The sequence below is a fragment of the Hippoglossus hippoglossus genome, chromosome 5, assembly GCF_009819705.1.
Source record: "Hippoglossus hippoglossus isolate fHipHip1 chromosome 5, fHipHip1.pri, whole genome shotgun sequence".
NCBI classification, from domain to species: domain Eukaryota; kingdom Metazoa; phylum Chordata; class Actinopteri; order Pleuronectiformes; family Pleuronectidae; genus Hippoglossus; species Hippoglossus hippoglossus.
Genome location: NC_047155.1, coordinates 6,159,658 through 6,185,643, shown reverse-complemented (window position 1 = coordinate 6,185,643; position 25,986 = coordinate 6,159,658). Strand labels below are relative to the sequence as shown.

Sequence of the window (25,986 nt, the reverse complement as noted above, 5' to 3'; positions counted from 1 at the left end):
TCACTTTATTGGCTTTACCTCAGTTTTACCTCAGACTTACGTCACTAAATTCTTTAGTGACGTAAGTATTTCGTCACTGCTGGGGTTTCTCTGGAGACTCTGGGTGGAGGACGCAGACGTCTGCTGTAATGAAATAGGGCGGTGGGGCAAACTCCTTGGAATGTTCTGTGTGAGTTGGGTAATGAGGCTCAGCCCCTTTTTGAGAGGGGAAACAAACCATGTATCCATGACAATAACCCAAACCACAGAATGTCAAGTGCGGTGGAACAGAGGAGAACACTCACTATCACTCACATGGTTCTTGTTGTTTTGTGTGATTGTTTTTCCTTTTTTTTGTTCTTCGTATTCTTATTATTATTTTTTTGTTCTTCACTGTCATCGTAGTTGTCTTCTTCTTCTTTTACCTCTGTTTTTTCTTCTTCTTCTTTTTTTTTTACTTTTTGCAATTCTTGTCATTCTTCTTATTCCTATTCTCGTTCTTCTTCTTCACTGTCACCGTAGTCATCTTCACCTTCTTTTAATTATTATAATTTTTTCTTTGTATTATTATTCTTCATTTTCTTATTCTTCTTATTCCTATTCTTCTTCTTCTTCATCACCACCATAATCATCTTCTTTGTGTTTTATTTTTTCTTCTTCCTGTTCTTCTTCTTCTTCATATAATTATATTGATAAGAAGTATTCTTATTTTCTTCTTCTTCTTCTTCTTCTTCTTCTTCTTATTATTATTATTATTATTGTTGTTGTTGTTAACCAGAGACACATGATGTATTTATTCTGTGAGTTACTATCTTCTGGTGTATAAAAGTGTCTTTATAAGTAGAGAAGAGAAGATAATAGAAAGCAATGTTATAATGAGGGATTCCCCTTTAGAGGACTCACAGAGCTTAAACCCCTTTTTTCCAGGACACACCCATCACAGTTTTCCACTTTACTGTAGTGAAAATATCTCCTGTTGCAGGAGGTGAAATCTACTGAGCTGCAGAAACCGGTGAACTAACTGACACTGTGTCTGTTAAATACAAGTTTAAACAACACTGACATGTTTTATCTTTATCTTTTACTCTTGATGTCGATGTGTAAAGACAAAAACTGTGAGTTTTATTCACTGTAAAGTTTGGTTCTGTTCTCTAACACTGTGGTGTCAAGGTGGCTGATGTTTAAAAAGAGAACATCCTCTGTAGCCTTTTCAAAATAAAACTTGATTATGATGGATGGATGGATGGATATTTATGTATAGCATCTGTGGCAGCCAATTATAAAATATGCTTATTGTTTTTAAGGGTTGCTGGGGGGGTCGCCTGTGTATTGCAGGGCCCCTGTATAAAGCGAAAGTAAAAATAAATAAATATATAATAAAAAATTTAGGCCTGATAATCCAACTCACAGATAAGTTGATGTGTTACTACCCGACCAATTACTTGTATAATATATGTTTTATATAGAGAAATGTGAAATAGTGGAAAAAATATGCTGCCTGTAAAGTATTAGTCCACCTGTCTTAAAGGGATAGTTCACCCAAAACTGAAAATTCACTCATTATCTCCTCACCACTATGCTGATGCAGGTGGGGGGGGGGTAAACAGCGTTAGATAAATAGATAGATATCCTATACAGCAGTAACTAGGAGGAAGATCACAGTGGACCATCACTTTAAGGGTGTGGCGTGTGTGTGTGTGTGTGTGTGTGTGTGTGTGTGTGTGTGTGTGTGTGTGTGTGTGTGTGTGTGTGTGTGTGTGTGTGTGTGTGTGTGTGTGTGTGTGTGTGTGTGTGTGTGTGTGTGCTGTTATTGTGAAGAGACTTTCTGACTTCCTGTCTCTCTGACTATTAAAGTGAACCTGACCCGCTGCTTGCCCATTAGAGAAAGTCACTGTCGAGCTGCGGAGCGACTCGCGTCTCTCACACCTCCGATTAAGAAGAACTAGAGCCGAAGGGACTTGAATCACTGTTTTATTTTCTGTCTCCCTCCGCAGCCGCACATGGACTTCTTGCTGGACACCTGCGGACGGCGGAGGTGTCTGCTGGTGATGCAGCTGTTTGTGTTGAAGGCAGCAGGTCAGTGAAACATCTGGAGCAGTGAGATAATCTTTATCAAGCAACCAGGTCACATGTTTAAAACTCATCCTGCTGCTTGTGTCGACTATACGCAGAGAATACAAACTTGTACTTCAATTAATAGTAACTTCACTTCAAAATGTACACATGTGTAGTATTTTAATGATCTGCAAATATTTCACTACTTCATGGGTACCCCATCTTTGTAATAGCACAGACAGGTTGCAGTAGATATTATCGGCTACTGTAAGTCATAATTACTCTATGAGTCAGGGCCATTATTCTTAAATTTGATAATGAATTATTTTACATTTAAATTGATTTAAGTAGCTTTTTGGGGGGAATATTTTTCTGACGTGAGCTGAAAGATAGTGAGATGAGATAATATTTAAGCCACAAAATACAGTTCTCCTTATATTTTTAGGAATGTGTCTTTAAAATGATCTAATGTTTAAAAAAGAAGGATGTTGCAGCTTACATTTCTAAGTAATTATAGTAATGTGTATTAAATGTATTAAATGTAATATTTTAGATTTCACATAAGGGAAGCTCTGTAATCTTTCCTTACTGTTTTCCACGCCAGCCTTCAAAAAGGTTTATAAATTGTAATGTCTTCATGATCAGTCACTTCAATAATTCGACAATTAGGGAGCCATGTTTGAAACCTCCTAGCAATCAAACTGCATTAGAACACAATTTAAAACATTTATGAAATGACTCTAACATTTATAACTCCAGACATAACGTCCTCGTTTGAAAGATTCACACATTTATAACTGGAAATCAAAGGGTTATTCTTACGAGCTTATAACCATAACAATGATTTATCATAACTACACTATTAATTGAAAGCTGAGGAACAGTTTATAAAGGGGGGATTATTATAAATGTTCATTCTGCTAAAGACAGGGTTTGGTTTTAAATTACATTTTTTATTATGCATATGGTTTTGTTTGTATTATTTTAAATCATTTTAACTCAGGCACCTAGGTGTGCTTTATAATTATGGCCCTTGTCTTTAAAACAGCTGCTTTTAAATGTTTGCATGTGCACACAGGGCCCTGAGAAACACAAGTTTGTTCCACTTTGTGTTTTACAGATGCGGCTGAAATGACCTAATTAAACTTGAAACTTGAAAACTAGAAACTTCTTTTCATTTTCAAAGTAGTTATTCACAAAATCAAACACAGGGAAATCAGATTTTCAGGTCATTGTTCTCACATGGATTGTGCATCACCTCAAAAGGATCATTTATTTATGAACTTATTTCATGATCATCATGTTTTCTGTTTGATTAACCGAAGGTGGATCGTCATGCCTGATTTTTAAATATTGTCAATCTCTCTTTTCTCGAATTTCCCTCCAGCCCTCTGTCCCAAACCTCAGCTAGGTTCACATATAGTTTTGACAAATGAGGCACTTCTCATGAATGAGTTCCCAGAAGGCTCGAATGCCACTGTGGAGTGTGCTCACGGATACGTTAATGAAAGTGGCTCCGGGGTCATGAGCTGCACTGGTGGGAAATGGACTGAACCAGATCTCGGGTGTAAAAGTGAGTCCCGTCTTTAACCTTATTTATAACTTCATTTACAAACAAAGCAGCTCTGTTCTGTTGTCGTGTGGCTAATGACATTAGTAATATTTGTGTTATTATCTTACAGAGAAGGACTGCGGTCCCCCCATACCTCAGCCTCACATGACTTTCAACCTCAGTGATGGAACTCTGTTTGGAGCAAAAATAGTAGTCACTTGTGATAAAGGGTGAGTAGAACTGTGAGAGGTATTTAGTGTCTTGCTTGCATGTGATATTAAATCATCATATATTAAATGTAAAGGTGTCAAACAGACAGCTTCTCCAGTGACAACACAGAGGAGTCAGCTGTTTTAAGACATGAACTTTTTCATATATGAAGGACACAGCAGGAGATTATCTGGGTCAGACAAGATAAATCCAGACTTGGCGTGAGTGTAAAAAAACAACACTGTTAGTGGTCCAAAGAAACCAGAACCATCACCAGCTCCTCTTTTTCACCCAGTTCCTTGTCCGTCATCAACACGCCTCAACTTCACGCTCTCTGTGACTTTTCCTGCTGTATTCTCACACGTATACGTGTTGCGGACATTTCACGAGGGTGTTGGCAGAAAAGCGTCTGGAAAAACTGACTCCCGACGTTTGCGCTCTCACATACTACCCCTCCGGAAAATGTCCGGAGTTCAGAGCGTGCCTGAAAGCAGCGTCAGTAGATTGTCATGTTCCAGGAGTTGTCTATCTCCTACCGCTGCTGGCAAACAGACACATGAAGTCGAGCTGGATTCTCTAAAGAAATGAAAAAAAGCCCTGAAAGACAAATAGAGTCTTTGCCAGAAAGTCTTACTTCATAGTTTCTCTGATTAGAAACTTGGCTCTCAGAGGGTTGTTGATATATACGGTACTTGACTGAACACTGAAGGAATTTAGTGTCAGACTTGGAATTACCTTTCAGTTGTATAAGAAAATCATGGCTCTACAGTATCAACTCCTCATCAAATAAACAGGTCCGCTTCTTTTTCCTTGGTCTGTCCTCAGATTCCAGATCAGTGGATCGAGCTACAAAACGTGCTACGCTGGAGGCTGGACGGGAAGGGCCAAGTGTGAAAGTAAGTGTCTTGTTTTTTAAACAATAAATAAGACATGCGATATTTGGACAAGCTGGAAATTCTTGAAAAGTATTCAGTACAAATATTGAATATTTATAAAAATCCGTATTGGAGCCAAATGGTAAACAGTTAGCTACGGATCTGGGCCAGACAGAAGTGGCCCTGGTGTAGGATCTTTTAAACGGGCTTGGGCCGGTGTCCTTTGGCACAACGGGCCAATACTGGTGCAGATCCGATTCCTTTTATCTGGCCCAGTTCCAGACTGGTTAAATTGTCACCCAGTCAGGAGCTGGTCCAGACCTGGGCCAGGACACCTGCCCAAGCCCTGGGCAAGAACTCCCTGGTAGAACACTTTGTGCTTTTGAGCACAGTTTATATGACAACCCATGTTAATTATAAGTTTCTTTCTCTATTGTGATATGAATGTGTTTATTTCTCAGTGGTAATGTGTGAGCAACCTGCTGAAGTGGCCAATGGCAGAAGCCTGTGGGATTCTCAAGACGAACCCAAATATGGAGAAATCATAGAGTTTGCCTGTAATGAAGGATTCACCCTCGTTGGTAGCAAGAGCATCATGTGCAGTGATTATGGTGAATACCATCCTGGGCCTCCTGAATGCAAAGGTAAGTCTTAACTGCTTTCATGTGTTTATTAATCCAAAGATTACAGTTTGTCCTGTGTACTGTAGAGTGAAGGCCTTTAATGATGTGGTTTTGCATGTTTTAACACTTAACTAATAAACACTGCCGACCATTTTCACATGACTGATTTCTATTAATTTCACTGCATGACAATCACTTGACATGAGACAGGAACTAGCTCATTGAACAGGTGTCACCATCATTTTTTATCACCATGAGGGAATTTGTGTCTATTATAACACGATACCTAACACGCAACCGGCACCAAACTGGAAGATTACAGATATCTCAGGTTGAACGAGAGGAGCCATGCATGTAGTGGTGTTCATGTTGAGACAAAACAAAGATGGGTCGTCCCCCTCACTGAACTGAAACACAACCGAACGGTGGATATTACCCATGATTCCTGGCTTCCTGAACCAGAAAAGCTGCGTCAATAACAAATCCAACAAACTTTGTTTAGAATTGGCTGAATATTGGAGATTTACTCTGGTTTTAAGAACTTCTAAGTCTTATTGAATGATCTACAGTTCGGCTTTACTCTTGAACTTGCTCAACCATGATTCTGACAATTGAAGCTGCGACTTCCAGTCAGTTATTTACTTCTCACAGGAGATCGTACCCACTCACCAAAGTTGCACAGAGTAGGACCGGACGTTTAGGGTGAGGAGTGGGAATGAAAGAGGAAAGATTATCTCTATTCCAAGTCAGTGAGCCATCAAACTCCTTTAGAAGCTGCTATTTTAAATGTGCATAGCGTTGATTCAGTGTTGACACATGGTGGAGAGGCCTTGGAGAATAGTTTTAGATAAAGATGCTTTATGTTTAGGGTTAGGAGTTGACATCCTGTCTCTGCTTGGAGATAAGACGAGCTCTCACCAAGATAATGACGACCATAACATGACTTACTGCATATAGACTTCTCGTCTGTTTCCTCCCTTATGGTATAATACTGAGATATTTTTACTGTACATCAATCTTTTTGGTGCAGCTGAACAAGGACGACTTTGTACTACCTAACATGGGTATCAGGAGAAAGTATGTGTGAAAGAAACAAGTTACATGTCAATCAACTCTTGTAAATGCCCCAATATACCACACAATGATAGTGTATGTTAATTTACACACAGAAAAAACCCCCACAAGATATAAAGACTGTGAAATGTTCACTGATGAATAATATGATAATAATTCCAAGGATGTTTCAGGGATCTGCAGGTTTCGTGCTGCAGAGAAACTTTCATGTACTTACTGCTTGATTTGCACTAAATAGGCTGAAACATGTCAAACCACAGATATGGTCTTTTTAACAACTTTCCAATCTCTATAGAAGCGAACTAAGACTTGCAACATCAGCCTTATCTACCAACTTTACAGTGCAGCTTTGGAGTGTCTAAAAGTTTCAAGCAGCTTGTTTTTATCTGTAATATATTGCTTGTAATTAAAAGTGCACACTCGTCTTTGAACACCACCACTTATCCCCTCTGTGAACTCTTCTATGAAGCAATACCACATATTTACACAAGCTATCTTTTCACCTGTCATGCATCTGCTCTCCCCAAAGGCTTGGGCTGTTTATAAAGATGGACGACGTGACAGTTCCCCAAAAGTGAAGCCAAAGCTTTGGTTGGCTGGAGTGTAGTTCATGAACCCTGCCTCCTCCATGTTAGCGGATAGGACATGGACCGAAACTAAATGGTCAAAGTACATGTGAAAAATATTTTAGGTGGTTCTTATCACATGGATGTATCTTCAATTGCAAATTTTCCGGTGCGTTTGGTTTTAATTCGTAATTTGACATTGGAAACTGACTCATGATTGGTCGAGCGTGTGTATCCCCCCCCCCCCCCCGATCACTACTGATCAGACTCTGATTCCAATGTGCAATTGCCAGCGTTAGTATCAGGGATATTTTGGCTTCATTTCTGGATAGTGGGAGGAAGTGGAGACATGTCGTCCTTCTTTATTTACAGTCTATATTAGACAAGAGTTGGTCATTAGTCAAAACTGTCCTTCACCTAACACTGCAGTACACACCGGTAACATGAAGTACAGTGTGTAGCCACGGCCCATTCTGCATGTAAAATGAAATGCGTTGCCCATGCATGCTCCACCAGCAGCTTCATAAATGATGATATATGACACTTATTGTAAACTCTGATAAATTCAGCAGACTTCTCGTTCACAGGTGCGACAACAGAAGATAGAAGACTGCTGATAGGTTCAGCAAACTTCTCGTTCATAGGTGCGACAACAGAAGATAGAATAGCACCAAGACCTGCGCCTACAGCACAAGGTAGAGAAATGTTTTACTAACTGAGGATCATTCAAACTGATAATCATTTCTATGTTAAACACTCTAAACGCTCACTTTAATCCCCCTTTACTATGACAAATAAAGTTCACTAAGCAGACTTTTCTCCATCTCACGTCAGGGTTCACTTCTACAGATTCATCGACAATATCCACAGCTCACAGAGATAAAACTATAACAACCAGTGCAACAGCAACAGTCTCACCTGCAGGACAAGGTACAGGAACATATCTCCAAACAAGCCACACTGTGACAGAGGAGGAGGAAGCTTCTACAACCAGAGTTTCATCAACAATGTCGTCATTTAGAGGTAGAGACAGAGTTTGAATCTACTTTTTTAGGTCAATTTGTTATTTCTCTTGCATTACAACCTGGCTGGAATGCAAGATATTATATTATATTATATTATATTATATTATATTAAACAGTATGATATGTTTAATGTAACATACAAACTTAGTGAGTCACATTTACGAGCAGACTGAAAATTAATATCAGTGAAAACTGCTGACTCAACATCAGACAGACACTTATTCACTCCACCTTTTAAGACATGTCCATAATTAATTGAACTAATTAATGTCATGACTCTAAAAATAATGATTTGCTAATTCGGGAATTGTGCCTATTTGTGTTCTGACAGAAGTGTAATAGTAAAAGTAGCTGCAGTGGAACAGCAGGTTAAATGTCAGACTATTTCCTGCCCCCTCGCAGTTGCCAGATGACCAGCGGAGACATGAAATGGCTCAATGTGTTTTTATACTTGGATTTTTGCTAAATTTAGAGATGAGACATACGGAAATTGGTGAGTTCCTGGCAGAGACCTTTTTGTCAGGCTAGCTGTTTCCCTCTGTTTCCAGTCTTTATGCTAAGCTAAGCTACCTGTCTGCTGGCCGTAGCTTTGCGTCATTTATCTTCCACCAGGAAGCGAACAAGCGTAATTCCCAAACATGTCAAACTATTCCCATAACACTCTAATTTATGTCTTGTGATTTTTATTGATATTTGATTTATCTGAGATTATAAGACCTTCCTCAGTCCTTCACCCATTTAATATTTTTATATATTTTTCCTCATTGATCCAACACAGACAAACTGAGATAAATGGGTTGCAACACAGATTATAAATACAAAAATAATTCAAATATGTTGTATATTACTTATAAATTTAGTCCTTCTTGTGTGTTATTGATGTGTTTGATGTAACTTGAAACTGTTGTTTATGGCACTTTAAATATTGTTCATAGTAATAATATGATTTTATATTTGCAGACAAAGACGACGGGGGTGTGAATACTATCATTGGGGTGATAACCTGCGTCTCTTTCCTATGCTTTTTACTAGGTAATGTATTATTTTTATTGTTGGAATTCAAATTTTAACTAAATATTGCACTTGAAATACAATATACATTGAATATTTTCTTTGCAGCTATACTGTTATATGTATACAAGTGTCGTCAGAGCAGAAAAGGGTGAGATTTAATCATTTATTCTTACCTCCTTCATGCATGGGTCACACTATTTTCTATTTATCCTTCTGTTTGTTTTTTTCTGCTCCTTTCGTCTTTTGATATTTTGCATACAGTTCAATATGAGCACGTATTTCTCTGAGCAAACTTGCAGTGAATTAACACAAGGTAACTCTGCAGCAGGTTCAGCTGTTTCCAGTTTCCCACAGCTTTTTAGCTTTTGACCCCTGAAAGGAAATCTAGATGTCTGTGTTTCCGGACTTGTTCTGAGGGAACGAGGGAAGTCAACAGGAAATCCTTTAATACATAATAACCAGCTGTGATGTAGAAACTCGTGTCAGCACAGTTATTTCCTCCAGGTTGGAATCATTGGGAAGGAATGTCTTTGATAATCAAGTTAAAGAAATATAGATTAAAGTATTTATAGTCAATATTAATAGTCAGAACCAGTGGTGGAGGAGGTACTCAAACAAATGCATAAACTAAAATATATAACATATGTTGTGGAGTAAAAGTGAGACATACGAGAAAATGAAACTGCGTGACTACAGATACATGAAAAATGTACCTAAGCACAGTAATGACATACATGTACATTGTTACATTCCAACACTCGTCATATTGACAATGTAGAAATTGGCATTTATGTGAAAACCTTTTGTTTGACTTCCATGTGACCTGCTTTTGACAGAAACTGTGCAGAGACCAACAGACTTTTAACAGTAAAATAACAGCTCGATATTCCATATTTCTAAACCAGATCAACTTTCCCTTAAACATTAATCGTGTCTTTCTTTACTTATACACTCATATGCAAGCTTCTCACCTTATTAAACCAAGGTTAAACTAAATTTGAAGAATAAGTATGCTCTCGAAGTTGCAGTGACTAACACTAACACAGTGGGACACTAATCAAGAATGCAATTAAAAATAAAATACATTTTAACTATTGACATTTTAAGATAAAAATTATTTCAATCAACAATTCTGACTCAAATTCCTTATTTGGTGACACCATAGCTCATATGACACCAGAGAAGACCTGAAGCCGGAGTTATTACAGTTCCAAAATCTTTAGATTGCCCTTCTCACTCAGGTACCTGTCAAAAATACCTTTTAAACATTGTTTACGTGTTGATTTTCTGTTTTAAAAGTGTTAAAATGGGAATGTTAATAATTATAATTAAAAGTGAAGCGATAAAAAGCATGAATTATGATCCATTTTCCTTTATTTTTTTCTGCTCCACTATGTGAATGAAGCTCAAACCACAAATGTTTTCTCTTCATGTCTTGTCAACACCAGCTCCTTCAATGGAACCGTTCCTATCTGTTAAAGAACATCTGTGACCTGGGGGACGGACGTGCCAGCGGACTGCGCCTCTCTCTGAGTCGAAGGGAAAAACTGTTCATAGTATTGCACTTCAGAGGACAGAAGATCAGCTCTGCCCTCTGCTTTTTTAAATGATGTATATTTTCTATTTCCACATTAATTTAACAAAAAAATTTTAAATATTTTTGCCACTACTATTTTGTACCTTATTTTTGTAAAAAAAAACTGGAGTAAACTTTTCCTTTGTATTTAAAAATATATATTTTGGTTTGGACTTTTTTGTGGACGTTTGAGTCCGTGGGTTTCTCTTATTAATGTGCTGCTTTGTCAGAGCAGAGCCTTGAAAAAGGTGATTCAAGAGGTGCACAATGTGGTTTATTCAATTTGTCGACCGCAGGGGCGACCAATAAAGATACAATCTGCGGCATTCTTCGCCTCCTGACTTTCTTTCCATCATTGTCCATTGTTCTGTGGTTCTTTTACCGAGCCGTGCTAAAATAATGGGAAACCTTGTTTCATGAGAAAGTGAAACAGATACCACTGAGCCGTGGAGCTACACTGACCTCAGTACAATATTAACTGAGGAGGAGAGTGATCCCAACGTTTCTGACCGTGAATGTGGAATTAAACTAATCGAGCCGGTGAAGTAGAATCAAGTAAAAGTTCGTAAAACCATTCATCTGATATTTGAAGGCTGTTTCTTTTCATGCAAACGTTGAGCAGATCAGAAATATTTTACAAAACTGTTCTGCAACGTATTATACGAAGTGGGTGAGAGACTCTATTGGGGAAAAAAAGAAGCTTTGAAGCATCGGCAGCCATGGCAGCAGTGAGGGAGCAAGTCTTTGTCCTTGCAGGGGAGAGCAGTGTACAGAGGAAAGCTGTAATAAATCGTGCTTACACTGTTTCTTTGTGCCCGAGCCGCTGCTGAGCCAGACGCTCCCACTGTGGCCTTGTAACATCAAAAGGAGAAGCTTTCTGCAGTCGCCCTCAGCTTTCATTAAAAACACCGTGGGCAGATTTTACAGCTTCCGTCAACAGCTATGAAATAACTTTATCTGGACGGAAATTTGTAAAACTTGAAGAATAAGACATGTTCACAAACAGGATATTCATTCATAACTCCAGTCATTCATCATGGTTATGTGGACAGACAGTTTATTACCAGAGGGCAGAGCTCTGTCTATTTCACAGGGACAACCCCCCCACAGTGGTGGTATCGACAGGAAGTACTCGCCCATTAATTCATCCTCCAGCTCCCACAGAAAAAAAAAGTTTTATAGTGTTATTTTGATGAGATCAGCGACGGCTCTGTTGTACTTGTGGTGCTTTGAGCTAAGTGCCAACTCCTCTTAGTGCAGCATTTTACCTCCAGAACATTTGTTAACCGGCCCAAAATAAGAACAGCTGGATTATTATGTCTCTCACAAATGTTATAGAAATCCATCCAGAGGTCGTTGAGGTATTTCATTCAAAACACAATAAAGAGGCACAATGGAGCACAAACCTCGGCTATTTTAATCTCCTATGTGTCAATTTTGATTGTAGATATCAGTCTCCTGAATGTGCCTGTTTTTTTTTCCCATCAAGGTCCACAAATTATTCCCTGGGAAATCAGTGAAGATGTAAAAACATTCCTGGGTCCGCCCCTTTGTCCGGATCCTCTGCAAATTGTAATGAGTTCTTAATCGGCCCATGTCCGATCCTTTCCCCAGGTTTGAAGCAGAGATAACAACATAGCTAAACTTCATGGTGGCTTTAGAGAAAAGGTCAAATCAGCAGGACTCATCTGGACTCATCCCCTTGGAGGGAGTGTTCCTGTTTCCACACCAGTAGAACCACACCAGTCCTGACTCACTGGATCATCACTGCCACTGGACCTTGAAACACTTCATCTTCTAAATATCAGATTTTCAAACACTCACTAAATACAGTAAAGATTTTTAAGTTTCAAATCGTCTCACAAGTTTCTCATGTCTATTCTCTTTGGGGTTGACTTTGTGTTGATTCATTTTATATTTCCACAACATCATTTTTCATTAATGTTGAACTCTTGAGAGTCTTATCTAACACGTAAGGCTTTTTGAAACATTACTCCCAGTGACGTGAAATATAAATAAAAACTCTATGTTATTGTAATAGCAATTCAGGGTAGAAGCAAATTCCACACCTACTTTTAAAAACAGCTGCAGCTATTTACATAAAACATTTATATGTGATGTATTAGTATAACACAGCGTCTTCTAGGTTATTCATACAAACCTCCGCCCAACAGCCCCCATCAATTCAATCAAGCTGCACCAAATTACACATAAACATACATCAGTCCTCTGAAAATGAATCATTAAAAAATTTCCTGAGAAAAAAAACACCCTATCTCACTTTATTATCTATATTTAGAAAGTATAAAATATAAATTTCATGGTAGACTCTCCGCTATAGTTTATTTTTAATCCTGCAAGCTAACGAACTGACACACAAACAGACAGTCAGTGAAAACACAACCTACCCGAAGATCACACAGCATTCGACAACATTAGAGCACAAACACAAGAATAAAATAATGTTACAGATGAGAGAAGAGAGAAAACACAATAAAGTAAAACATTTTTAAAAAATGGATTAAAGCAGATTAAACAGCTTGATTAAAAAGTAAATAAATAGATGAAATAGAAAGTTGAGGGTGAATTCAGATCCCCAAAAACGTATTGTGTCTTTAAGAGAGTTTTAAAAGCATAATACAGTTTAGAGATCAACTTGTATAGAAATGTATTAATAAGCTATAAAGTGTGTTTTAAAACATAAACTGATAATAAATACACATTTATAGATACTGTAGAGTCCAGTTCAAGAGCTATTGAGTTGGCTACTTAAAGTTAACTGATAAAAAATCCATCAATCTCTTTCAGGAAGTTTTAAAGGGAACAAAATGCTTCCCAGCTGGACTGAGAGTCGGCTCCCATCACATCAACTGGTCTGGATCATGATCCTGTGTTTGCTCTTTGAAACGTGCCAGCACACAGACAGGAAGAGGTCAGATCATCAGGCCTACGTGAGGCCGTCAGTGTTTCCCTGCTGCTGTCACAATATGGAGCATGACTACAGGAGTTGGGGAAGTGATGTAGTTTTACACAAGAGTTAAACACAGAGTTACACCACACACAAACACCACACGTCATGTTTCTGTGGAATAAACATGCCCGAGTGGAGCAACGGGCGTGACTCATGGTCTCAACCACCTACATACTGCGGTTCCTGTGGTTCCGGTGGTTATGGCACAACAGACTTTGTTGAAGAGGAAAAAGAATAAGGAGAAAAGTCCTTGGTCTTGAATTTCCTCTTTAAAGTTGTTCTCATGAGGAGGGCGGGTGAAGATCTTTAGAGCCGAAGACAAACAAGACTTAAATGGTTCCCACTGTGGCCTCAGCGTTGGACCAGAAACAGATGTTTAACGTGAATAACCCACCTAACACTTCGTGAGAGGCATCTCGGTGTTTACATCATTGTTTTTAATGGAGCTGCTCTTTGTGTAAGCACCTTCAGCATTATGGATAAGATTCACAGAGAGGTCCAGTGTGAAGGATTTAGGGGATTTGTTGACAGTAATGGAAAATAATAGTCATAATTACAAGGAGAGTATAATTTAATCTGCCAATTTCCATAACATTTCGTTCCGAGGAAACCCCTCATTACATTTTGGTGTGGATCCGGACCAGAGGGTGGTTCACCATCAGTTTGTTTTCCAACGTTTTCCTTTTTTTCTCAGAGAATTATTAATGGATCTTGATGTATTTTGATCAAACATAAAATCAGTATCTGGTGAATTTGAATGTGGTTTTATATGAGAAGAAGAAGAAGAAGAAGAAGAAGAAGAAGAAGAAGAAGAAGAAGAAATAATGATTTGATGAACTTTATTTGCATAGCACCTTTCAAGTGCTTTACATGCAATATTGAAAAGAAAGAAAATGAAATAAAAGTAAAAGATATAATAGTGTAGAATCCCCTGGAACTAAGGATCATTGTGTTTTCTTTACCTTAGAATGAGAGCGTTCACCCTGTTGTACCATCATGTTTCTTCAGTAGCTTTAGGATTAACCCTGTGTCAACCAAACCATGCAGTCATTGGTGGAGAGAATCATCCCGATAACTTAATACTCCCTAACCCCCGAACCTAACTCTGAACCAAACCAACACTGGCTCTTTGGCTTCTCTCCTGCACATATTACATGTGGTTGTACATGCTTCAGTGTACTCTCTCTATTCAGTTGGCAGATGCCCTAAAGTCTTACACACTCCACCCTGAAGCAGCCATCTGTACATTAGGGCCCTTTAAGTCACACAACTTGGCACTCAGATTTTCCCTTTGCAGCTGGTTGTGATTTTCAAGGACTCTACCACAAGTGTAATTTAAAAGCTAGCCGATGCCGATGTTGTGCTAAGCAGTGGCTGCTTTGGCCATGAGTCGTGATCCCAGAACAACGAAGAAAGATGTACTTGAGCAGAAGAGCTTTTATAGATTGTTGAACAGCGTCTAAAACTTCCCCTGACTCAGAATTGTAACCCAGTGTGAGGAGGGTGAGAAAGTAAAGAAGGACCATGAACTGTATCTCTCTCTATCTACAGGCTGGTGATTAAGTGAGAGTAAAAACCAACATGGTGTCTTCCTCCGGCGTTGGACCTTCTCGTGCTGCCAGAACAGCTTCAATGCACCTTGGCAGTGATTCTACACCAGTCTTGAAAAAGATAATATCCCATTTGGACGTCTGTCCAAAATCTCTTGTCCTGTGTCAGCTGGGTTGAGATCTATTTGATGCGAAGGCCGTAGCATGTGACTGATGTTGTTTCCATGATCGTTGAATCATTCGGTGACTCCTCCCGCCCTGTAGATGAGGCATCGTCATCCTGTCTCTTCACCGACTTCTCAGGTTTTCCCATTTATTAACATAATACTATTTATGCACCATTGTGGTCATATTTACACAGTGAACCGGTCTTGCCCGTCTTTTCACCTGCCTGTTTGCAGGTGTGGCTGTTCAGAACAAATATAAACACTTTTTAATGCCAATGTGGTTGGACCACATGCCACAGAAATGAGAGGTTTACCCCAACCTTGATCGTTTCTATGTCGTGTCCTGCTTCCTGCCTGCTCAACCAGGTGACACCCCTCACCTGAACATTACGGACATTTTCCAGTTGTCGTGAACGTGACGGACCCGGACAATCTCCTGCTGCGTTCATCATGTGTGAAAAGCAAAGTCCGGATCATGTCTGGACCCAATTGTCCAGACAGTTTCCAGAGTTCATGTAGTAGAAATGTATAGATCCTATGTTTTCTGCTGAATTACTGATCAAACCTATATCCCACACTTCTTAGGGTGAGACGTAAGAACGCAAACATTTCCCAGCGCTTCCAAGGACAGACAACAAGAGACATCTCAAGGTGAAGACAGCTCGTAACTCTGTGAGTGTTTAGGATCAGTGTGATAATGTGACCTCACCAGAAGATATAAAACAACTATATTCACCTTCCCTTGTGCTCGTCCTCACATCTCATGTATTTGAATGTGTTGTGAGTCCATCTGCAGATGAAGGCCAGCGTTGACTTTGCTCCTTATTCATCTGAAACTGCCATCGTACCCACAAAAGTCGATCTTAAGTTTGTTAACTTTAGCCGATATAAACTTCTTGTCATACCAGACCGAGTCAGCCTGTACTTTTTATTTTCAAGAAGCTGAAAACACTATTTCTCAGATACAGAAGTCTGTCTTTAAAGAGCAACACTATTATCTCCTCCTTACTGTATTTCTATCTTTATTTCTGATGTAACCAATCTGTAATGGAAATCGTCCGTCGGCCTCCGTCATCTGCTGAGGGCGGTGGAAAACAGACTGTGCAACCAAACACACCAGTCACTCTCACCACATCCCAGTGAGACAGGCACAGCAAGTCGGAACATGGCTTTGCGGAATCAAAAATTGATGATGCTCATGATGATTTCATCAGTTTTTCACCGAGACACTCCCTATGATTCATATTCACTCCGAAGTGAAAGGACATTGAATGAACCTGTCCTTGTTTTGCTGTTGATATAGCAACACGCTCTGTGCTATGAATATATCTCCTCGACCAATCGCCAGGGCCGGCGTCTTCTCTCTTCTGCCAGAGATAAAAATAAGGTCATGCTGGAGGTAGGGTGTCCATTCAGGATCTGAAGCTTTTATTTTGACGGAGCTCAACAACACTTATCAGGCCGTGTGAGGATGTCAGCAGGGGAGTCGTTGGAAAGTGGCCCATGGCTCTGCCCAGCAGTTCACCCTGTTCGGACACTGTTCCTCACTTGTAAGAGAAAATGTCAAAGGAGGATTTGAAAAGCTTCAAGGAGACGTTTCTGTTTCTGGAGGTTCAACAGTGTTAATGATGCTAAAAGTGATGGTATCTCTGTAGTTCACAGCTCAAACAGCAGAGGCACTGTTTGCTAACTCACTGCTGGAAAATGTGCAGTAACTTTTACAAACATATTTTTATACAATTTACAGGTGTCACCTTTCACACTTGCATCCTCTGATCTGCATATTATAGTATTGCATTTAAAAAAAAATTTATATTGAGCTCTTTACTTATTTGAATTTTCCCACTTTATATTCTCTCTGACATCGCTCTTGTTGTATTGCTTTTCCTTACGTCTTTCCTCAAAGTCATACATGAGGTCACTGTGACCTTTGACTGGATGAGAATTGGTCAGAGTTGAAATATCACGTTCATGCGGTAAAAAATATGACTTGTGAGGCCATATGACCTTGACCACCAAAATCTAATCAGTTCTTCTTTGACTCCAAGTGAACATTTGCACCAAATCTAAAGAAGTAACCCTCACTGTTCCTCTTTGAGTCGAACTGAAATTTGAAGAAATTCCTGGCGGATTCACCTGCGATATTTAAGATCAGGATGGACCAAATGAAAACAAAATACCACCGGGCACTGTTGCCACTTTTCGAGACATAAAGACTAAAAATCTAAAATTCATCATTAACTAATTTTGCCTTATTTTACGGTCACATAATGCTTTTTATACTAATAGATGCTAAAATTAATCTTTTTGTATTAGAACTATATTTATTTCCCTGTTAACCATGACAATGTGAGTTCATGATCTTTTATACATTTTAGCTTAATTTTGTAGTGAAAAAGATCGCTGTATTAATGTGTATGCCAACCTATGTGTAGGGTAACCGGTGAACAGTTGCCGGCTTAATGTTTAATATTGGCCCTTATTTGCTATCAGAAGAATCACCTCCACTCTGCGTCTAACAAGTGACGGGTTGAAATTAGTGTTTGTTCACACAACCTACCTTCTCTTGTCTTTATAAACTGAATTGAGGACATGATGGTAACGATCTAAGAATGAAAAAACTGAACTTTCATTTAATTGTCAATTCTATAAAAAAGAAATCAAATAACAAGAGTCAAACCGAAACCAGTGTACAAGTGGACAACTTGTCAACTTTATTGAAGATACAGTATGAAAACTTGTTGATTTTACATAAATTTCACTTCCCCCCCCCCCCAACATTTTTCACTTACATGTAACCAGGGTCATCATTCCTGGCCTCAAGGTTTCCAACTCGACTCAGTAGCCTTGGACGATAGCGAGTGCGGCAGCTCAATGCCGCCATCTTCTGGTACTTAAAGGACCTCCATTGTGCAGCTGCTGAGGTAAAGGTCTGTGTTGATATTCCCTACGCATTGTAACCGATTTCTAATGGTGCTAGACATGATGGAAACTCTAAACACCAGGAGAAAACGGTCAGCCTTGGTGAGAGGGGGGAGTCTGGTGGTCAGAGGACTGAACTCTGACACTGTTCTCTGGGGATCAGTGGAAAAGTGTGGAGCCGCACGGAGAACCGGCCGAGAACACCTGCTCAACTGACTGAATGTATCATAAACCTGGAAGAGTTTATACAGATATCGGTGCAAACTGTAATCCACACTGTCGGAGATCCTGAAGTCTGTTCCCGCTCAAGAACACCGATTTCAAATGGTGCTAGATGGAATTTAATTCTCTAAAACACCATCTGAAACCAGTTCCCTGGGGAGGATGCCTTTTGAGAATGAATATCTGGAGGCTACTTCCCCACCTGAAATGAGAGGAAAAACAAAACATTAGTATAATCACTTGAACATATTTCTGATTGATTTGATTCTGCCAATATCAGATTAGCCAATGAGATGAATCATCGTTTTGAATGCATTTTACTGAGTAAGTCATTGTAACACAATCAACAAAAGTGGCTCATTCTATCAGTGGGTGCGTTTGATTTGTGTAAAGAAATCTAATTGAATTGATACCACTTTATTTTTCCTGCTGAGAAAATGCTCTTTTCCAAACTCAAACTGCCGAGCTGCTTATTGACGCCGTCCCCACAGATCTGTCTTCTGGCCAAAATACGTTTCAATGAAGATTGGAAAGAGGCAGTAATGGCTCCCACCAAAACAAAATACTGCTACGCAAGCAGTTTGCTTTTTGTTCTGACAAAGGAAAACAAGTTCCAACACTTTAGGGCACGCATCTGTTCCTTTCATGGTAATTTGACAAAAACAACGAGGATTTCTTCGTCACACGATATGAAAAGCTCCTTGGCCTGTGTAAACTAAAGGTTTAAACCAAAGGCCTCTTTAATTTGAAGTGTCGTGCTTGAAATATAATGATAACCATCATCTCAACTTTTGGTTATTTAAAATGAAAATGAAAACCCCATTGTTTTATCACATGCACTGTGAAATCACTGGATGGCTGGAAACATGGGATATCTTGGTTTATCTTAACAATGCTAAGTTTCAGATATTCCCCCGAAAACAGTTGATGCTGCTGCCGCATAATAACAAGGAGTTCAAGCTTAGCGGTGGATCTAGGATTTTTCACAGAGGGGCCAATTACATGTCCAACATCTGTCCACAATTCCTGATTCACTAAAGTGCACATTATGTCATTTGTTGTTTGCTGTTAGCTGAGCTTTGAGCAAAGCCCCACATCAGGTCCTTGTTCGAGTACAAATTTGAAAAGTAGAAATTCTTAACAAAGCGTCATACGTGTTGTTAATATGTGACTCTTTTTAAAGACTGCCGACAGGATGGGGCACTTCAGGGGCAAATCAGATTTCAGCTGGGTCCACCCATGTTCAAGCTATTTCCAAACAGAGAGACACAAAAACAACCCAAAACTCAAAGAAAATGCTAAAAGAGGAAAGAAAAAGTTGTCTGCCGGCGCCGAGACCAATGAGAAGCACCACTGAGTCATGGCAAGCACGTCAGAGAATGACACAGCAGCATCAGGTGCATCAGATAACCAGGATCTCAGCGTAAGAAAGGGCACAGCGGCAGACTGGCACCAGTGATGAACCCCAACAAAAACCAGGAGTCTATGAATCATGCTGTGGAAAAATAAATATCCGCAGCTCCCCGTAGATTTCTTTGTAAAGCACAATAGGATCCTGTGTCCCACCCCTGCGTCAGCCTCCGGCATCCAGACCCGCTGATCCTGAACTAGGTAAGGATTCATTAGAGTGAACCCCTGTAGGCCCTGAGCATGCACTGCATCATGGGAGCACGTTTCGAGACTGTCTCTGTCACCGTCTCTTTCGGAATGACAACACAATACCGAGATAATTCATGTGGAAAACTCACTGGCTTCTATTTGTAGGACTGGCACTGGGAGGCTGGCATTATCCTGTCTTGTCAGTGTCTCAGATGATGTTGTCCCGTCGGTGGGAAAAGGTGACGTGTAGCAACTAATCCAAAACCCTCATGTGTCTTTCTGGGACAATTTCCCTGTCTGTCACTCCCTAATCCTCTTCACTGGCAGTTTAGTGCCTTGGCTTAAAAAACACAAGCCCTTGCTGTATTATTAAATATACCATTATCACCGCTGATAATAAAATACGGACATATAAGATGGCTGTTATTGTTTTGTGGAGTTGGACTTTGACCTAAACCAATGCTCAAAATATCCCGGAATTGGACGAGCACTCCCAGTGTTTACACAAATACAGAGTCACAGGGAAGTCTGAGGGCCGCTGCACTGTTCTCATCTGTCTTCTCCTTGTTCCTGCTCTTCTGACTCCTCCCATGCAACAGTGCTATTTGTGAACTCTCTGTCTACCTCTCCCTGGCTCTGTTTTTTGCTTTTTTTTTACTACAAGCTCTGTTCGATGTCTATTGTGTGTTGCAGCGACTGCTTTCTGCACCAGAGCCAGTTTTATTTTCCAGCCAAGTCAGCTGACCATCTACTGCTTGTTAAAGGCGCATCGGCCCCTTTTTGAAAACAAGAGCGAATTGCGAAACGATCGTTTCAATTTGCAGCTAGAATATCAAACTATGTGCTGTCCAGCTCGAGTAGCAGATTGCAGGAACAAATTGGCACAAAGGCTGTTAGATAAAAATCAACGATAGGAATACCGTAATTCTTCAATCAGAAACAAATACAGAAAATGGCAACATGATATATCTCCACTATAGTAATAAATCCCCCAGGACAAACTGTGGGTCATAGGGAGAGAGTCATAGTGGGTTGGGTCACAACATCAGAGCGGGGTGACGTAAACACTGAATTCCTGTATGTTTGTGACATTGTGCGAGCGTAACAGTAGGGGGTGGGGTTGTGTGCATGTGTGCACGTGTAAACAGTGTAGGTGGTTAATCCTCTTACAGATTAGAGGTCCTAATTTATCAGGAGGGAGAGGGGCAAACTTGTTGAGGTACTGTGTTTTTAAACCTCCTCTCTACATTTGACCAATAAAGGAAAACTACTACAGGTTATACAAACTCACAGTTCTCTATTGTATACACGTCTGAAGCTGTGTGAAATGTTTAATTAGCCTTTATTTATAAGGTTTTGTAATGTTTGATTTGTTTTTATTTGTTTTGTTGTTGTTTTTGTAATGTTTGATTAGCTTTTGTTTGTTTTATTTTGTATTGTTTACTTAGCTTGTATTTAATCAGTTTTTTATTTATTTTATTGTTTTTGTAATGTTTGATTTTATCTTATTTATATAGTTTGTATTTGTTTTATTGTTGTTTTTGTAATGTTTGATAAGTTTGTATTTGTATTGTTGTTTTTGGAATGTTTGATAAGATTGTATTTAATCAGTTTTATTTGTTTTGATTTAGTTTTTTCAATATTTGATTTACTTTAATTGATACTTTTAAAATTTCTTTTATTGTTGTTTTTGGAATGTTTGATTTGTTTTATTATTTATATAGTTTTTATTTGTTTTATTTAGATTTTGGATTGTTTGATTAGTTTGTATTTAATAAGTTTTCTTGTTGTTGTTGAGCACTTTGTAACATTGTTAAAAAGAGTGCTATATAAATACAAGTTTATTATCATTATCATATTAATACATCTAAAGAACAAGCTCAGATATGTTTATAAATGTGGCTTTGTGACTACAAAACCACAGTTAAACTTGGATTTTTCACAGTTGCTATTAATGTGTCACTATGCCATGTTCACAGGAATCACATGATACTTTTCAGAACGAATCAAAGCCAAAGGTGGCATACGCCTAATTTCCTGCTCAATTTGCTCACACACACACAAACTCTGTGGATCATTTATTAGCTTAGATAACTCCTTCCATGCTGCATCATTTTCTCTTCCGTGCAGCAAACTGGTAAATAATCGGATCCTTAACACTTTCAGATGAGCCTGACACTTTGTTTGTTCTATCTGCTGCACGGTGGATGAAAATAGAAGAGGCGAATTACACTTTGTCACTCTGTTCTGGCTCCGACTCGTGCTGTTGGGAAATATCAGAGGAGCTGCTGATAACAGGAGCGACTTTATGAGCTGAATAGCCACAGATAAAAGTACAGATACACGTTTGAAATAGCTACGAGGCTACTGGGTGTCTTTGTGAAAACAAATCAGGTCTTCAGGAAGAGAGGGAGGAAATCTGGCCGGCATCCCCGAATGATTATCAGCAAATGTTGGACAGAAACACAAGCTGCGTCACTATTTCATCCTCCTCCTTAGGATTGTCCCTGTTACAGAAATCTTTACAGAAGTTAAATTGAGGTGATTAATAATGGCAGTAAGAAGTGTTTCAGCATAGCAGCTTACAGTACCCCCTCCCCTTATTTTGCAGCCCATTAGGTGTCTGGTTGCTAATGATACCTGCGAATGAGTGCTGCCTCACACTTGTCTAATAATACATCATCATCTAGTGAGGCCAGCAGTGCTCCGAGTTTAATTTTAGCACTGTCATCTCTCAGCTCGGGGCCACCTCCTTTCCTATAATCTGTGCGTAGGAGGGATCTGTTTTAAAAGGCAGTGGGTCGTTCAAACATTTTCCCTCAGACGGTTCAAGAGGTCTACAGGTGATGCCCCCAAACATCCACATCGCCTCTCCACTGTCTTTTAAAAGTGATCTCCGGCTGCATCTGGCTTTTGGCCTAACATCCTCGGCTGAATTGCATTTGGCTGCCTCATTATTGAGACATTCCTCCGAGAACTCTGAATGAAAGTAAGTTGAAAGCAGCTCATTTGGGGCCTCTTGTGCTGCTGTGCTCTGCTGTTTGTTTGACTCGAGAGGCAGCGCCCCTCCCCGCAAAAGAATAGCAAAATAACTATTGAGGTCACGTTTCCTTGTCGGTGAAAGTGGGTCACTTGTTCTAATGGTCAGCCTCGGGAAGACAGGGTAAACATTACGACTGCGGAGGACATGATAATCTCAGTCTGCGAAAAAAGAAAAAAAAAAAATTAGATTATCTGACTCGTGTTTTCAGAATAACGTAAGTAAGAACAGGGGGATTTCTGCTGTAAGGCCATCCCTGATACTCTTTCAGTGATCGGACTCTCCTTCCTCCCATGACCTTTACCTGTTTGTTTCAAAACTACTAATGACATTCCCTTGGGAGTCAAGTTTCTATTCAGTACACATAATTAAAGTTCTAAAGCTCTCCTTCCTTCCCCTCCCCTTCTCTCCCTCTCTCGCTTACTATTTCCTTGCCAGCAGTTTAGCAGCTCATGAGGTCGACTGCTGATTCACCCATTGAACGAACAAATCCACTTGTCATGAAGGGAGTTTTCTCCCTGTGTGTGTGTGTGTGTGTCTAATTTTCACCTCAGACGCTCTCCGAGGGCGAGTAAAGCGCTTCATCTCCTGTCCCTCTGGCAGGTAAGCGGAGGTAGGAAGGCACCACGCCCTTTTTTCTCTCTTCACAGGGGTCATTAGGAAGGTGCAAGAGGCCCGCGGCCTCTGAGTCAACAGCAACTTGTGTCATCACATCAGGCGTGTCCGTGTCCTGCTGCGCTCTGGCTGGCGTCCATTGCGAGCTCCGACGCAGGTGGAGGCAAATCTGCTAAACTTCAAAAACACAACTCTGAGGAACAAACAAATACGGCGAAGTTATGGAAATTCTACAATTTTCCATTTACTTTGGAGTTATATAATCACAATTTGTGCCAATGTTATGAATACAAAACAGGCCCCAGGAGATAAAAATTTTTTTTAAAAAAGTGACCGAAGCTGTTTTCAGGTAGAGATGAGAAATACCTGTATGTCAACGTCCCGCAGCAGATAGGTGATGCCAAAGGGATTTGTGTTGCTCAGCAGCGCCCCCTACTGTCCGGGGCAGCACAGCTTGTTTTCATCGTCTCAAGTGCGCACTAAGAGGAGCCAGATTACTATGAATGATCCTCCCGGGTTCTCTGTGACGCAGCAAATGTTGTTGGGCACATGGAGCAACCAAACAAGCTGCGTCACCGTTGTGCAGCTCTCTTGTGACGCGTCAAGTTTCCTGCTGGAATTACGCAAACGACACAGCAGCCCGCCCGTGCCTGCGCGTCAGTGCGCGTTGAGGGGGAAAAAAAGTGCTCCGGTGTTATTGTGTTTGTAGAAAAATAAATAAATCAGGCGGTGACATTCGATAACGCCAGAAAAATCAAAAAGAGACCACGAGGCCATGAGGTGTTAAACGGCCGTGCCAATTCCAACTGCGTAACACCGCGTCCTCTCCCACAACAAGGATTACGCACTACCCATCTCTTGCGCAGCATCCTATTCCGAGCTCCTTCCTCCTTCCTCCTTCACACGCCAGCCCGCCCCCCCCCCACCCCCACCCCCACCGCTGGCCGATTCCACGCTTTGTTTACCATCCTCGTTTCTTCCTAAAACGTTGGATTCGGACGCAGCACAAGTTTTTCCCCACCGCTCCCACCAAAACCATCGCAAGCAGCAGGAAATTCCCTCTCGGAGTGCGTGTGGTTTTTCTCGGCTCCCTCTCGCTGACGCAGTTTCATTTACCTGTTGTCATGTCGATGATGAAACACTCTTGATGAGCAAAGGAGGAGGACGGGGGGGGGAGAATAAAAGTGCATACGACGTTTTTCCCCGTCGTCAATTCCCCCCTCGCGCACGTCGGGACAGCGACCACGATCACTTTGTATTCCCTTTGATGTTCTTTACACTTGCGCTTGTGGTGTTTTCCCTTCATTCCCACCCAGCTCTCGCCTGGTTATGAATCGCATAGTGGTATTCACTACGCCACATACGCAGCATTCGACTCGCGCTCGCTCCATGTTGAATGCAGATAACTTACGTGGTTTTCCTCGGAGCCTGCTTCTCTCCCCCCGCAGCCAGGCGGAAGGAGGCTCGTCCTGGTCCCGCGGCCGGTGCCTGTCAGCCTCCCCCGGTCCCCGCTGCGTGTCCGGTCCACCGGGGCTCCGGTTTCGGCCTCGCCGCAGCTGTAGGTGCGTAACGTTGGACACAGTTTGTCCCACTAACGATTTTCCATAGCGCAACACGGACACCCCGCCCACTGACACTCCCCCGCCCGCTGATTGGTCGCGCGGCTGGAGAGTCTTTCCTCATCGCCAGAATCACATGTGGCTGACGCATGTTTACAAACATCGACGAAATCACATGGTAATAGGGCATTTTTACCGTAAAGTACCTCCCCTTGACGTAACGAGCAGATGTCGTGTCGAGAGGCTATTGCTCTGTTTTTATCCTCATTACGAAAGTATGACATAAACGTTTCTATTTATTGCGACGTATATCAACTACATCAGAGTAGTGATCACACCAGGGCGGTTAAACGTCATTTATAATGGTATAGAGAGAAGAAACTGCTGTGTCACTTTATTGTTCCATCAGGCCACAAGGATTAAAAAGAATATCTGATAAAGATAATGTATATTTGTCATTGTTCTTATTCTTAATATACTTCCACATAGGCATACCTTCATAAATACTACAAATGTGTAAATTTCCAGTAGTAAACATCACATTTAGTTGCTCACAAACCAATAATATAATTACAATATCATTTTCACTGTAAACTACCTCCCCTTGACGTAACAACCAGCGAATGTTTTTTCCAGCATTATGAAAAATATGAGAACATTTCTATACGACAGATATCACCTACATCAGAGCAATGATCACATGAGGGCTGGTTAGACAGAAGGAACTGCTGTGTCACTTTATTGTTCCATCAGGCCACACACAAGGATTAAAAGGAATAAATAAGAATATCT

At 40.4% G+C, this 25,986-nt stretch overlaps 1 protein-coding gene and 1 long non-coding RNA gene across 2 annotated transcripts; both read left to right on the top strand.

The window, feature by feature from the left end:
- The first annotated feature begins 1,859 nt into the window (after nucleotides 1–1,859).
- On the top strand, nucleotides 1,860–22,121 carry im:7151449 (complement factor H). The gene is made up of 10 exons (XM_034584917.1): nucleotides 1,860–2,055; nucleotides 3,422–3,607; nucleotides 3,717–3,816; nucleotides 4,622–4,692; nucleotides 5,133–5,315; nucleotides 7,504–7,521; nucleotides 7,579–7,629; nucleotides 7,784–7,864; nucleotides 21,999–22,007; nucleotides 22,111–22,121. The coding sequence occupies exons 1-10, from the start codon at nucleotides 1,980–1,982 to the stop codon at nucleotides 22,119–22,121; spliced, it is 786 nt and encodes a 261-aa protein (XP_034440808.1). The 5' UTR covers nucleotides 1,860–1,979.
- On the top strand, nucleotides 10,086–10,875 carry LOC117761417. The gene is made up of 2 exons (XR_004613829.1): nucleotides 10,086–10,214; nucleotides 10,422–10,875. It is a non-coding gene; the product is annotated as an uncharacterized LOC117761417 (long non-coding RNA).
- Nucleotides 22,122–25,986: the final 3,865 nt, after the last annotated feature.